This window comes from Cnephaeus nilssonii (genome assembly GCF_951640355.1).
Source record: "Cnephaeus nilssonii genome assembly, chromosome: 2".
Lineage (NCBI taxonomy): Eukaryota > Metazoa > Chordata > Mammalia > Chiroptera > Vespertilionidae > Cnephaeus > Cnephaeus nilssonii.
Window position 1 is genome coordinate 17,088,606 of NC_137073.1, and position 15,250 is coordinate 17,103,855.

Genomic DNA, 15,250 nt, shown 5'->3' on the forward strand with positions numbered 1-15,250 from the left:
TTCAGAGAGGGAGAGGGATAGAAACATCAATGATGAGAATCATTGACCAGCTGCCTTCTGCATGCCCCCCACTGGGGATGGAGCCCGCAACCCGGGCCTGTGACCTGACCAGGAACCCGGGCCTGTGACCTGGTTCCTAGGTTGGCGCTCAGCCACTGAGCCGTCCTCATTTTTAATCCAGGCCCCATCCTGGCCCAGCAGCACCTGGGCATAGTTCTGTCCAAGGAAAACAGGGCTCCTCGCCACGGAGAGCCCTGCTCACACCCAGTGCACAAGTCCCCAAGCCACCCCTGGGACTCCAAGAACCCCCACCCCCACCTCAGCCACCTTCCCATCTGAGGGCACCTGGCCTCTCCCCCAGCTTCTCTTGTTGGCGTTGGTGGGGGTGGAGTCAGGGGCATGTGTACCCAGGGCCCGGCATCCCATCCTCCCTGTCCTGGTTCCAGCTGACATCACGGACAAGGCCCCCCTGGAGAAGGCCCCGGGACTCATCGCGGAGCTGCTGGCTGCCTACCCGGTGGACACAGAGATGGCAGAGGCCGGCTGTGCGGTCCTCTGGCTGCTGTCCTTGCTGGGTAAGGTCCCGGGTCCCCAGGGCTGGGGGTGGCCTGGGCCCAGGTGGTGATGAGGCCCCTGGCCCCCTTGCAGGCTGCATAAAGGAGCACCTGTTGGAGGAGGTGGTGGTGCTGTTCCTGCAAAGCCCCCGGCTGTGCCAGGACCACGTCCTGCTGGTGAACAACGCCTGCCGGGGGCTGGCCAGCCTCGCCAAGGTGTCGGGTGAGCTGGGTTGGCCTGGGCCTGAAGGTGGGGCCTTCACTGCTGGGAGGGGGACTCTGAAGGGCATGCCAGGATCTTCCCTCTGAGGGAGGCTGAGGTGCTGAGGGCAGGAGGGACTTGGTTCCGCTCACAAGCAGGGCTGCCAGAGTCCAGTGGGCAGGACCCCAGAGTGAGTCGGGTGAGGTGTGTGTCTTGGCACCTGCTGGCTGTGTCCCCCAAGTCCCAGAGGGATCTGAGGAGTTGTGTACACGACACCTCAGGTCACTGCTCACACAGGCTGACCCCTAATGCGGGGCGCCTTGGAGTACCCCCATGCCCTCCCACAGGTGGAGACCACCCTGCGAGCGGCTGGAGCCTTTGTTGCCTGGGGGAGGGGCGTCCCCACTAGGAAACAACCAGGCATGTTTTACAAGCTTTGCACCTGCAGTGGGGAAACTGACCTAGGAGTCCTGGCTGCAGGAAGCCAAGGCTGTCCCATCCCGCGGCTGAGGCCGTGTTGTTCCAACCCGGTCCCACGCTTATCCCATTTCCCAGAGGACATGGGGGCTGCAGGGAATGAACCCTGTCATGCCTCCCTGTGCCCCCCAGAGCTGGTGGCGCTTAAAAAATTTTTTTTATTGATATCAGAGAGGAAGGGAGAGGGAGAGAGAGATAGAAACATCAATGATGAGAGAGAATCATTGATCAGCTGCCTCCTGCATGCTCCACACTGGGGATCGAGCCAAAAACCTGGGCATGTGCCCTGACAAGGAATCGAACTGTGACCTCTTGGTTCATAGGTCAATGCTCAACCACTGAGCCAAGCCCAGCCGGCTGAAGTCCCTTTGTTTTCCAGGTTTCTAGAAAGTCCTGGGAAATGCTCACACATTCTGTAGGCACATCTTCCACCCCAACCAAGCTCTCTCCTGTTCCCCTCACCTCTGTCTGAGAGCCTTCTGCAGGCCTTGGCAGGCACATTGCACAAATTACTCAATTTTGTTTGCACAACAACACTATAAGAGCAATGCTACCATCCGTCTTATATATGAAGAAACTGAGGCCCAGGAAGAGCAAGTGACTTGCTGAAGATCACGTGGCACAGGGTTTTCCATCAGCTTTGCCAGACTCCAAAGTTAGGGCTGTGTCTCACTGTGCTGGTCGGCCGGGGTAGGGTAGGAAGGCAGGGGCAGGGCCACAGTGTTGGGGGAAGATGGTCAAAGATGGAAGTGTTATGACACGATGGGCCTGGCCCTGGACTGGAGGGAGGATGAGGATGGAGGGCAGAGTCTGATTTGGAACTTGACTCTAGTTCTGGGGCAGAAGGGGATCCACCATCAAGGCACACCCCACCAGCGCCTCATGACACCCCAGGGCCTGGTTTTCATGATGTTACTTAAAAAAGAACCAATCTATTTTTGAGGATAGCTCAAAGAAGTCATTTACAAAACTCCTTTTGTTTTCAAAGCACAGCTTGTCATAAAAAGCAATGTCCACTTTAATACATGTCCTAGTACACAGGTGTGTGTTGGGGGCTGCTGAGCACTTGGGAAACGCAGGTGGCCTGGGGTGTGCCTGTGTTCAGTACTCCTCTGAGGGATTGTCCTGGGCCCATCGGCACACCTTTGAGGGCCCAGGGATGGCCGGGGGACTGGCAGGGGTCGGGTCCAGGTTCACCCAGCCGGGCCCCCGGGGCAGCATGTGGCTTTCGTTGAGTCTGCAGACACGGTAGTTCTCATAGTGGACATTGTGGGTAATGTCCTTCAGGTCTTGGAGGTGGGAGCTGGAAGAGAGTGTCAGGTCAGCCTGAGCTGGCCACTGCAATCCCCTGCCCGCCACTGCCCCGGGCTCCCTGCACCCTCACCGGATGAGCAGGTCTCTCAGGAGGGGAAACTCACAGTGCTCCATGTTCTCCACTGAAAGATAGAATACTTAGCACCGAGTAAGCGCCTACTGTATGCTGCACTACACCTATACCCACCACCATCTTTTCCCCACATTTCTTACTGTCTTATCCCACCTCCCATTCTTTTTTTGTTGTTAATCCTCACCTGATTTTCAGAGAGTGGAAGGAAGGGAGGGAGGGAGACAGAGGAAGAGAGAGAAAGAAAGAAACATCGATGTGTGAGACATACATCGATTGGTTGCCTCCTGTGCTCACCCTGACTGGGGCAGGGATGGAACCAGCAATCCAGGTACATGCCCTTGACCGGAAATCGAACCCGAGAACCTTCAGTTCATGGGCCAACGCTCTAACCACTGAGTGAGATACACTGGCCAGGGCCCACCTCCCATTCTTGATTGATTCATTGATTGATTCATTGATTCTTTCATTCATTTATTTATTCATTGCTGTGACCCCAGTGGCTGGTACAGGTGGCTCCTACAAGTAGTTGTTAAATCAGTCAATCCACTGATCACTTATTATCTTATATATTATATTGTATATATAACATAATGTATACATATGGTATATATTGGTATAAAATAATGTATACATATAGTATATATTGTTTAACATATTGTATATAATGTATATAAATATACATTTAATATAATGCATGTAAATTATATTATACTAGAGGCCTGATGCACGAAGATTCATGCAAGAATGGGTCTTCCTTCCCCTGGCTGCCGGCACCACCTTCACTCTGGCCGGAGCCACCTTTCCGCCTTCCCACGCTGCCCAGAGGCCTGGAGTGGCTGGGGTGGTGTGGAACACCTGTCCGCCATCTTTGTTGGGTTAATTTGCATACTCACTCCTGATTGGCTGGTGGGCATCACAAAGGTACGGCCAATTAGCATGTTACTCTTTTATTAGTGTAGATATAGTATAATATACATAAGATAATATAGTATATACACAAGAATAATAGATATTATATTCTACTTTTAATAATTATATTGCTAAATCAGGGCTCAGGCTCTGACTGCTGCTCCTTTACCTGGTAGTCTTATTCTTAGCCTTCTCTGCTCCCCGAGGTAGCCCTCCTCTCCCACCCCACGTATTGCCTTCATCATGCTTCTCCCACCTGTCGTCATCTTGCCAGCTCTATGGAGACAGGAACCCTGTTGGTCCTATTTTCCCTATCTTCCCCTTAGGAATAGCACATAGTATGCCTGGCACATAGTAGGCCTTCAATAAATTCTGGGTGCCGGGCACTGTCCAAAGTGGTGGCTCTGCCTCTTCCAACTACCCTATGAGATTGATGTTACTATCATGCTCATTTTGCTGTGAAGAAACTGAGGTTCAGCCCTAGCCGGTTTGGCTCAGTGGATAGAGTGTTGGTCTCTGGACTGAAGGCTTACAGGTTTGATTTCGGTCAAGAGCATGTACCTTGGTTGCAGGCTCGATCCCTGGCCTTGCTCGAGGCCTGTGTGGGAGGCAACCAATCCATGTGTCACTCTCACATTGATGTTTCTCTCTCTCTGTCTCTTCCCTCCCTTCTACTCTCTCTAAAAATCAATGGAAAAATAAATAAGGATTAAAAAAAGAAAGAAAGAAACTGAAGTCCAGAGTGTCAGTAATTTGCCTGAGGCCTCCCAGCTATAAAGGGGCTTGATCCCAGGTCTGTCTCTTCCCTGGCTGTGGGCTTAATCACTAGGGCCCTGTGATAGGTGCTAAGGGTCCCAAAGGCAAGAGGGTGTGTCCTGGCTTCCAACCCATTCTCACCGGTGTCCTCCCCAAACGCCTGCACTGACCTTCAATGATGCCCCACTTTGTCTTCCGGCCCAACACACACCTCCCGTTCACCAGGTGCTCTCGGTCAGCCCCGACCACAGCAAAGGGGATCCGGTCCTTTGGGGAGAGGACAAGACCAGAAGGTTGGCCTTGCCAGGCATGTGGAGAGTAAAGGTCCCGAGGTGGGGGGTGGGGCTGTCTTTTGTGGGGAAAGTGGTAGAAGGAGCACAAGATATCTAATGAGTTAGAAGATGTAAAGTCGAATCAGTGCCTCAGTCAGTTTCCATATCTGTAGAGTGAGAGTCTTAATAGTACTGACCTAGAGCTTTGTGAATGTTTGGGAAGTGCTTAGCATTATTAAGGGTTAGCAGAGTAACCCTTGGAAACTGTGTGGTTACTAATAGTCACGTGACTAAAAGCTTGCTGACGTCAGTCTCTTACCTTACCTATGAAACAGGAACAGTAATCACATTCAACACGATAGCTTTGTAAACCAGGGTTGGCCCCGTCTGGCTCACAGCAGCCCTGCCCACCCCGTTTCTCTCTGTGAAGTTTAACGTAGCCCCGTCCATTCAGTTAGTCTACGTGGCTTTCACGCTACCACAGCGGAGCTGAGTAATTGCGAGAGCCGGCTTGGCCCACACAGCATAAAATCCGTATTTACCATCACCTGGCCTGTCACAAAAATGTTTGCTGAACCCTGTGCTCAATTCTAGTTGTTTACTTGCTCCTGACTGGAAGTGGAGATTCAAACTTGTGGACTCCAAAGTGCTGTTTATGGGTTTGTCTTTATCACTAGAATTTGTAATTTGATGCTAATAATAGTAACCATTTGTTGTACACTTCTTATGTGCCTCCCAGCCGGTAGCAACCAAACCCTGGATCAATGTTCTGTTGGATGATTTACTGAGACATTAATTTGAGAAGGTGCTCCCTGTGCTCCGTCTGGCTCTGTCCGGGCTGAGGCCAGGCTGTCGTCTTTGCCTGCCTCAGGACAGAATGCAGAGCTGGTGAAGGTCGGGTGCTTTGAATCTTTCATGGGGAATGCTGTTCCTTGCTCCAGTGGGGAGGGAGAGAGGGGATGTGTAGAGAAATTGGGTGCCAGGTGGGAAGCAGGGCCTCCATGTACGGATGTGCAGGGCTGAAATCCGGGTAGGCCTGCAACTGGGAAGGCAGCTGTTGCCTTTTTCTAGTCCAAGCGAAAGCACTGTGTAGGCTGGCAGGGCCCCCAGGGGCCCCAGGGCGGGAGTTGAGGTCTGGCGTCTACGGATGATGCAGGTGCTTCTCAGGTTCCAGGAGACTGACACTGACTGCACCCTGCGGACGGCAGGATGGGGCTTGGAGTTGGAATTCAGAGGAAATGAAGATGTGAGCTATTTTCCTCTTTCTTTTTTGTAACAGCTTTACTGAGATATAAGTCACATACCACACAATTCACCCTTTTGAAGGTGCAGCCCAGTTGTTTGTAGTGTGTTCACTAGATTGTGCAACTAATAGCACAATCTAATTTCAGAGATCTTCCATCATCCCCAAAAGAAACCTGTCAGCCCCCGGCAAACACTACTCTGCTTTCTGTCTCTATAGATTTGCCTATTCTGGACAGTTCCTACAATGGAATCATGCAGCATGTGGCCTTTGTGTCTGGCTTCTTTCACTGAGCATCATGTTTTCAATGTCTATCCAGGTGGTAGCACCTATCAGAACTTCATTCTTTTTTACGGCCGTGAGATTCCATTGTGTGGATAGACCACATTTGTTTATCCATTCACAAGTTAATGGACATTTGGGTTGTTTCCACTTTTTGGCTATTACGAATAATTCTACTATAAACACGTGTGCATACGTTTTTACGTGGACATAGGTTTTAATTTATTTTGGGAGAGAAATTACTGGGTCACAGAGTACTTAGTGTTTAACCTTTTTATTTTTTTTGAAAGATTCTATTTTTGAAAAATATTTTTATCGATTTCAGAGAGGAAGGGAGAGGGAGAGAGAGAGAGAGAAACATCAATGATGAGAGAGAATCATTGATCAGCTGCTTCCTACACAACTCACACTGGGGATTGAGCCCACAACGTGGGCATGTGCTCTGACCAGGAATTGAACAGTGACCTCCGGTTCATAGGTAGACACTCAACCACTTAGCTAAGCCGGCTGGGCAGTGTTTAACCTTTTTTTTTTTTTTTAAGTCTTTTTATTGATTTTAAAGAGAGATTTTAGAGAGAGGGATATAGAGAAACATTGATCAGCTGCCTCCTGCATGCCCCCTACTGGGAATCAAGCCCAGAACCTGTGCATGTGCCCTGACCGGGTATGGAACCAGCCACCTCTCAGTGCATGGTGTAGTGCTCAACCAACTGAGCCACGCCAGCCAGGGCAGTGTTTAACCTTTTGAAGAATTGTCCAACTGTTTTCCAAAGCTACAATACCCATTTGATATTCCTCCCGGCAGTGTGTGAAAGTTTCAATTTCTCCACATCCTCACTAACACTTGTTATATCTGTCATTTGGATAATAGCCATCCTAGTGGGTGTGAAGTGATTTGCATTTCCCTGATGACTGACGATGTCGACCATCTTTTCATATGCTCATTGGCCATTCCTATAAAGTATTTGGGGAAATGTCTAACTCAGGATCCTTTGCCCATTCTTAAATTGGGTTGTCCTTTATTGTTGATTTGTAAGAGATCTTTTTACAATCAGGATACAAGTCCCTTATCAGATATAGCATTTGTAAACATTTTCTCTTATTCTGTGGGTTGTTGATATGACTTATTTCTTGCTCACCTTAGAGATTCGCATCTGCTAGAAATATGTGAAATTTCTCCCAGTATAATCTTCAGATGGAAAGAACGAGTGGGAAGAAAATCACTCTGCCTTTGTCCCACTAGCCTCCCTGCCCCCACGGCCTCCTACCCGGATCTTGCAGTTGAGGATCTTGTCATTGATGTCCTCATCGAAGCACTGCTGTGGGTACACATCGATGCAGTGAGTCCTCAGGTTGTGCTGGATCTGGGGACCAGGGAACCTTAGGTCAACCTATGTACTTTGCTCCTCCCCACCCCCACCAACCCCATCCTCGCCTCAGGCACCCAGATCACCGTGCGCCTGAAGTTCTCTCGCTCCTCAATGGTCAGGCTGTCCGCCCGAGCGATCACGGGCACCACGTTCACAGTCCGGCAGAGCCGCTGCAGAAACTCAATGTCCAGGGGCCGCAGGCTGCTCAGGTAGCACAGTGATGGTGGTGGTAGTGGCAGCAGCAAGTGTGTGAGTGAGGGGATGCCAGCCCACAGCCCATGCCGGGAACCCCTCCTTCTCCTCCCCCTCCTTCTCCTCCCTCTCCTCCTCCTCTCTGCCCTGGTCGGCCCAGCCACCTCACCTGTGCCCCGTGGGCGGCACGAAGTACACACAGCAGTGCACCCGGGTGTCGGGGATGTGGCGCTGGCGGGTGATGAGGATCTCCTCCTGCAGGTACTGCTCATACTGTCCATTGATGTAGCCCAGGATGGGGTCCCAGCTGGGGTGGGGGATGGACCCGACCTCAGGGCTGTGCCCAGGAGCCCCACCTGTCTCCCTGGGTCCTTTGGGTAGTCGCCCCTGCAGATGACCAATTAACCCGTTTGCCCAGGACACAGCACCTTTGGTCTCGCACAACTTGAGGTGCTTGGGCACCTGAGTATACTCCTCATCTTTACTCCCTGCATCATCAGAGAGGCCCTCTGCCATTCTCGAGCTGAGGCCTCATCTTTCCTGTCTATAAAATGGGGACAATAAGAATACTTTGGGGTGGGGAGGGTGAGCATTAAACAAGAGAGATTGCCGCTGGCCTGGTTCAAACCATGGTGGACTTCTGCCTGACTGTGGAAGGATTTCCTCACTCCTCTCCCTGGGCCCCTTCTCTCTGTGGGCTGTTGTCAATGGCAGCCAAGAAGATCCTTCCAAAAGCAGGAGTTAGATCACATCCCTTTCCTGCTCAGCCTCTAGGGCAGTGATGGCGAACCTATGACACGCGTGTCAGCACTGACACGTGTAGCCATTTCTGATGACACGTGGCCGCTGAGGCGGCCGCATGCCGAGGATGAAACATTTGCTGCTCCTGAGGATGAAACATTTGCGAAATAATGTTTTTTCCTCAAAGTGACACACTACCCGAGTTATGCTCAGTTTTTTAGCGAAGTTTGACACACCAAGCTCAAAAGGTTGCCCATCACTGCTCTAGGGACTGAACAAAAGCCAGTCCTTACATTGCCCTACAGGGCCCTATACTACCCCACCACTGCTTCCTGCCTGCCCTCTCCTCCTCTCCCTATTCCTCCTGCCCTGCCAGCCACAAGAGCCTGCCTACCTCAGGGCCTTTGCACATGCTACCCTCAGCCTCAGACACTCCTTCCCCCATGTCCACGTGGCTCATTCTCTCATCTCTTGGAAGTCTGTGCACAAATGTCACCTCTCTGGGAGGTCTTTCTTGAGCACTCGGCTTAAAATTGCAACCCCGTACAGCTCTGTACCCCTGTCGCTCTCAGAAATGTCCTGTTTGGATGATAGAGTTCAGGCTCTCCCTCGGATTAACCGATTATTTTTTCCATTGTCTGTCCCTCACCCCTGTGACAAGGTAAATTCCATGCAAGCAAGGATGTTCACCTGTTTTGTTTATTGCTCTAGAACAGAGCTTGCACGGAACAAATGCCCAACAAAGCATTTGGTGCAGGGCCGGCTTCAGTGGAGTGAATGGAGCCCAGGGATCTGTACTGAGAAGGGCCCGGGCTTGGTTGACTGTTCTGTGTTTGTGTTCTTACAATTCTTGATCATTTTTGAACAAGGGACCCCACATTTTCATCACACTGGTTTCCACAGATTGTGCAGCCAGTCCTGATTTTGCGTGTCTGTCTCATTTAGAGCCTTGAACAGCTCTGCAAGGTGAGTGTCATCATTCCCAAGTCACAAAGAAAACCGGGCCTCAGAGAGCTTCTTCCCTGACCAGTCCCAGGTTGTGCTGCTAGAAAGTGGTCTAACCTGGGGTCCCGAGTGTGGGCTTCTACCTCCTGCTTATGCCTTTACTGAGTGCTTACTGTGTGCCAGGCGGCGGCTACAACTTTACACGCTGACTCCCTTCAATCTTGGCGGGAGAGTTGTGTACACTCATCATATAGACAAATAAACTGAGGCTCAAAGATACCACAGTCAGGTCGTTCCAGGGCTGGGATGTTCCAGGGGCAGGGGCAGGGCAACCAGGGCTCCGCCCCACTCCAGAGGACCCACCACTTGTCATTGTTGATTTGGTCCCCAAAGCCAGGCGTGTCGGTCACGGTCAGCTTGAGCTTCACGCCTTTCTCCTCGATGACTGTGGAGGAGAGCGGAGGGAGGAAGGGATTGGACTGGGTGGGACGGGGTGGGGGTGGGGGTGAGGGCGGGGTCTCACTCACCATGGGTCACCGAGTGCAGCTGCAGCGTCTGGGGCATGGGCCCCTGCGCCAGGCCCGGTGGGGTGGACTTCCACATTTTGGACTTGAACAGTGTGTTCACCATCGTGGACTTGCCCAGCCCACTCTGCCCTGCGAGCAACCAGATGACAGCAATAATGGTGGACATTTTAGGTGTTTCTCAAACTCGTAAATCTTTTTTAGAAAGTAAACAGTTTTCTAAGTATAACAGAAATATAAAAGAAGTGCATACTATCCTAAGTGTTCACCTCAATGCTTACCCCATTTCTTATTGAGGCAAAATTCATATAACAAAAGAATTAACCAGTAACCATTTATTTTTTATTTTATTGTTTTTTAAAAATATTTTTATGGATTTCAGAGAGGAAGGGGGAGAGAGATAGAAACATCAATGATGAGAGAGAATCATTGATCGGCTGCCTCCTGCAGGCCCCACACTGGGGATCAAGCCCACAACCTGGGCATGTGCCCTGATCAGGAATCAAACCGTGACCTTTTGGTTTATAGGTCGATGGGCAACCATGGATCCACATCGGCTGGGCAACCAGTAACCATTTAAAGTGAACAATTCAGCCAAAACCGGTTTGGCTCAGTGGATAGAGCGTGGGTCTGCGGACTGGAAGGTCCCAGGTTCGATTCCGGTCAAGGGCATATACATTGGTTGCGGGCACATCCCCCGGTGGGGGTGTGCAGGAGGCAGCTGGATGATGTCTCTCTCTCATCGATGTTTCTAGCTCTCTATCCCTCTCCCTTCCTCTCTGTGAAAAATCAATAAAATATTAAAAAAAAAAATAAAGTGAACAATTCAGTAGCATTTGGTGCATTAGTAATGTTGTGCAACCACCACCTCTATCTAGCACCAAAACGTTTCCATCACCTCCCCAAAAGAAACTCTGTTCATTAAAGCAGCCACTTCCCGTTCCCTCTGCCAGCCTCCAGTAACCACCAATCTACTTCCTGTCTCTACGGATTTACCACTCTGGATATTTCATATAAATGGATTCATGCAATATTTGTCTTTTTGTATTTGGCTTCTTTCACTCAGCTTAATGTTTTCAAAGTCCATCCATGTTGCAGTATATATCATCACTTCATTCTTTTAAAAGAAAATCCTCACCCAATGATATGTTTTTATTGGTTTTAGAGAGAGAAAGGAAAAAAGAGAAATATCTATGTGAGAGAGAAACATCAATTGGTTGCCTCCCCCATGTGCCCCGAACAGGGATTGAACCAGAAACCTAGGTATGTGCCCTGACTGGAAATCGACTCCAGTACCTTTTTGTGTATGGGACAATGCTCCAACCAACTGAGGCACCTGGCCAGGGCACTATTTCATTCTTTTTCACAGCTGAGTAATATTCCATGGGATGGACAGACCACATTGTGTTTATCCATTTATGTGTTGATGGGCAGTTCAAGTTTTTACAAATGAAATAACCTGTGTATGAAGCACCAGATCACAAAACACACAGCTCCCCACAGCCCACTCATGCCCCATCTCAGCGACTATTAACCCCGTCCTCCTGGGACTGCCACTCTCCTACCTTATATCGGCAGGGGCAGTTCTTTTCTCCCTTCACCTAGGGCAGTGGTTGGCAAACTGCGGTTTGCTGCTCTGTTGACTAATGAGTTTGCCGACCACTAACCTAGGGCATCACTCAGTAGGTACTCTTTTGTGTCTGGCTACTTTTGCTACTTGGAGAGGTCCTTGCATCCTGCCTGTGGGTTGTGAGCTACTTCTCCAACTCTGTGGACGACATCTCCCAGTAGGAAACACCCTACTGTACAACCCAGGACACACCTTTGTGTATATAACCAAATTGTCCTTCGGGTTGTTCTGTCCAACACTGGAGCCAGACCTGGTTATTGCACCTGGCAATATGGCAGATCCAAATTGAGATGTGCCCTCAATCCTATCTAATAAAAGGGTAATATGCAAATTAATCATCACTCCATCACAAAGATGGCAGCGCCCATAGCCACAAGACGGTGGCACCCAGTCCTCTCAGCCCCGCTGGAGTCCCCCACGCCTGGAGAGGGGAGGGATGGGTGGCCGCTGACAGCGGGCAGTGTGAGCAGCCTGGCGGAATGCTTGCTTCGTCGCTGCACCCGGCTCAGGCCGGCCCCCCAGAGCCGGAACAAGCACAGACAGGGATAGGAAGGCCGGCCCGCAGCCTCTGTGGCCTAGCGCAGGCCCTGGAGAGGAGACGGTGGGCCTGCCTCCCGCGGAATCGGCATGGGTCCCTCCCGGCACGGCTCCCGTAGAAGCGGCGAGGGGCCTACTGCGCATGATATTGCGCAATGGGCTACTAGTGGAAAATACAAACCAGGTTTTATAGACTTGGTAAGACAAGAAGAACGTAAAAGATATCATGAATTTTTAGATGGATTACATGTTGAGATAATATCATTTTGGCACATATTGGGTTAAATAAAATAGATGATTAAAATTAATTTCTTCTGCCCTAGCCAATTTGGCTCATTGGATAGAGCATTGGCCCTCAGACTGAAGGGTCCTGGGTTTGATTCTGGTCAAGGACACATACTTCGGTTGCAAGCTCAATCCCCTCTGCCCGGTCGGGGTGCATGAGGGAGGCAATCAATCAATGTGTCTCTCTCACATCGATGTTTCTCTCTCTCTGCCCCTCCCTCTCCCTTCCACTTTCTCTAAGAATCAGTGGAAAAATATCCTCGGGTGAAGATTAACAACAACAAAACTTTATCTTGTTTTACTTTTTTAAAGTGGCTACTAGGAAATTTAAAAATTACATATGTGGCTCATGTTACATGTCTATTATACAGTGCTGCCTTAGAATAATGTCCTTAATTGGACATACACACTCCAATATTTTGTGCCCTGTTGTATCTAGTTTGTTTTGTTAAAAGTGTAGTAGTGTCTTGGCCGGGTAGCCAGTTGGTTAGAGTGTTGTCCCAATACACCAAGGTTTTGGGTTCCATTCCTGGTCTGGGTACATATAAGAGTCAACTCATGAATGCATATATAAGTGGAACAACAAATCAATGTTCTTTCTCTCCCTACCTTCCTTTCTCTCTAAAATGTATCAATAAATTAAAAAAAATTAAAAAGTATAGTATTGACTTACAAAATCCATTGTGAATATATAAGAAAGCAATTCCAGGGCAGGTGTGGGGTAGAGGGAGTCGGCGGGGTGGGGGTGGGGGGAAAGCGGCCATCTGTAATACTTTCAACAATAAAGATAAATTAAAAAAAAAAAAGCAATTCCAGATAAACTGACCCAGGGAGAACTTATGAAATGCCAGGCACTGTGTTAAGCCAGGTGAGGGAACTGAGGCGAAGAGAGGTCAGAGGCTATGCCCAAGATCCCTCCCTGCTGGGTTGGTGGGCTTAGGGCTGGGACCAGGATCTGAGTGGGATGTTCACCACTTCCTGCCTCGGCCTATATTTTATTGTTCTGTTGGGGCTTTATGGGTGATTTTTTGTCTTTTAACTCAGTGTTTCCCAGATTTTCAACTACAAGGCCCCAAGAGGTGAGGCGGCATGCCCTGGCCCATTGGTCCTCCTGTGAGCCCCGCCTCTCACTCACCCACCACCATGATGTTGAACTCAAAACCCATCTTCATGGCCTTGATCTTCAGTTGGTCCAGCACAGCCTCGATGCCCACATAACCAAGCATCTCGCAGGACGGGGTCCTGGGGCTGGTGGGCCTTGATGAGCCGGGGGAGGGGGATCGCCTTAGGGGGTCCATGGGGCCAAGGGCACGGCGATGCCTGTTATCTGGGTGAGGTGGGGAGAAGAGGGTTGCTGGGGCTCCAGAGGAGGAACATCTGAGTTCTCATTTTGAACCCTGACTCCTTGGTTCTGCTGCCAGACACTCCCACACATTATGCCCCTGACCTGTCCATCCTCCAGGTGCCCAGGGCCCAAGGGGTTTGGTGAGCCACGGTGCCCAGGGGAGCTGCCTCTGGAGGGAGACCGAACTCCATCTGGACATGCACCTTCCCAGGGATCTGTTTCTCCTGTACCCCAGCTCCCACTCCAGACCCAGCCATGCTCAGGCAGACTCTCTGCTCAGATGCTACCCAGCAAAGCCCAGCGGCCGACCTGTCGGAGACAGAGAGAGAAGCAGCCTCGTATGGCACCTGGAGGCCCTGGGCTCCTGTGGGAGCTTTAGGGGCTGCCCTGTCCTGGAAGATCCTGGTGTTTGTGGTGAGGGGGAGGGGAGAGGGTGACAGTTAACTGAAGAATCGAAGCCCCACTGCTCCCTGTGACACCACCTGGGGGCTCCTCTGCAGCAGGGAGCCGAGGGCAGGGACAGGTAAGCTGCTCCTCCAGGCCCGTTTGAGACACTACCCTGCAATCCTCACAACGACCTTGGCCTAGGACTATAGACAGGAACCCAGGTGCCCAGGGCAGCTCCCTTGCCCAAGGTCACCTAGATGGTATGAGTGGCAGATCCGGGCTTCATTCAGCCAGTCTCTCTGGCTTCCAAGTTCATGTCCCTTAACCACTCTGCCAGGGGATGCAAACTTATCACCTACGGCTGGAAAGCAGATCGTCCATGTACTTTCTTTGGTCTATCCATTGCTGGTACCATAGTGTTTTAAATTGGCAGCATTGAAAATCAAAGCATCAATTTAGCAAATACTTAATTACATGGCATTGTTCTAGGGGCCACAGAAGGAGAACTTGTTTAATAATCATCATAGCCTATGAAACAAGTGCTGTTACTATGCCGTTTATAGATAACCCAGTTTATACATAAGAGTCAAGGATTGCTCAAGGTCACACACACAGTGAGGAAACGGCAGAGATGAAATCCGAGGCCATGGGCTCATCTTTTCCGGTCTCTTTTCTTATTTACACGAAGATCTAGATTTCCAATGTTATTTTAGAGATTGTAAGCCCTGGCAACCCTGGGCCCAGCCCATAGCTGATTCAAGCTGCTCTCTAGCTGGGCCATATGCTCTTCAATTTTCTACAGTCCTCACCTTCCCTAATGTTTCTTTTTAAAAATATATATATTTTTATTGATTTCAGAGAGGAAGGGAGAGGGAGAGATAGAAACATCAATGATGAGAGAGAATCCTTGATTGGCTACCTCTTGCATGCCCCCTACTGGGAATTGAGCTTGCAACCTGGGCATGTGCCCTGACCCCCCTGCTCATAGGTCGACGGTCAATCAAACCTTGACCTCCTGGCTCATAGGTCGACGGTCAACCACTGAGCCACACCAGCCAGGCTCCCTGATGTTTCTTATACCAAATCCATCTCACTTTTTCCTCACCTATTTTCTGGCACCTGAGTTTGCAAGCCCTAAGCGATCCTCGGTCTCTGATGTTGATAAATAGTTCTCAGACAGTATATACTGAAGGAGAACTATTAGATTTCAGG

General features: G+C 50.2%; 1 protein-coding gene across 1 annotated transcript; it reads right to left on the reverse strand.

Annotated features, from left to right (window-relative positions):
* Window positions 1-2,334: 2,334 nt before the first annotated feature.
* On the reverse strand, window positions 2,335-13,932 carry SEPTIN12 (septin 12; the record flags this gene model as incomplete). The annotated part of the gene is made up of 9 exons (XM_079789476.1): window positions 13,442-13,932; window positions 9,858-9,986; window positions 9,694-9,775; window positions 7,814-7,951; window positions 7,536-7,653; window positions 7,351-7,446; window positions 4,456-4,552; window positions 2,618-2,669; window positions 2,335-2,536 (listed from the first exon to the last, which is right to left on the reverse strand). The coding sequence occupies exons 1-9, from the start codon at window positions 13,602-13,604 to the stop codon at window positions 2,335-2,337; spliced, it is 1,077 nt and encodes a 358-aa protein (XP_079645602.1). The 5' UTR covers window positions 13,605-13,932.
* Window positions 13,933-15,250: the final 1,318 nt, after the last annotated feature.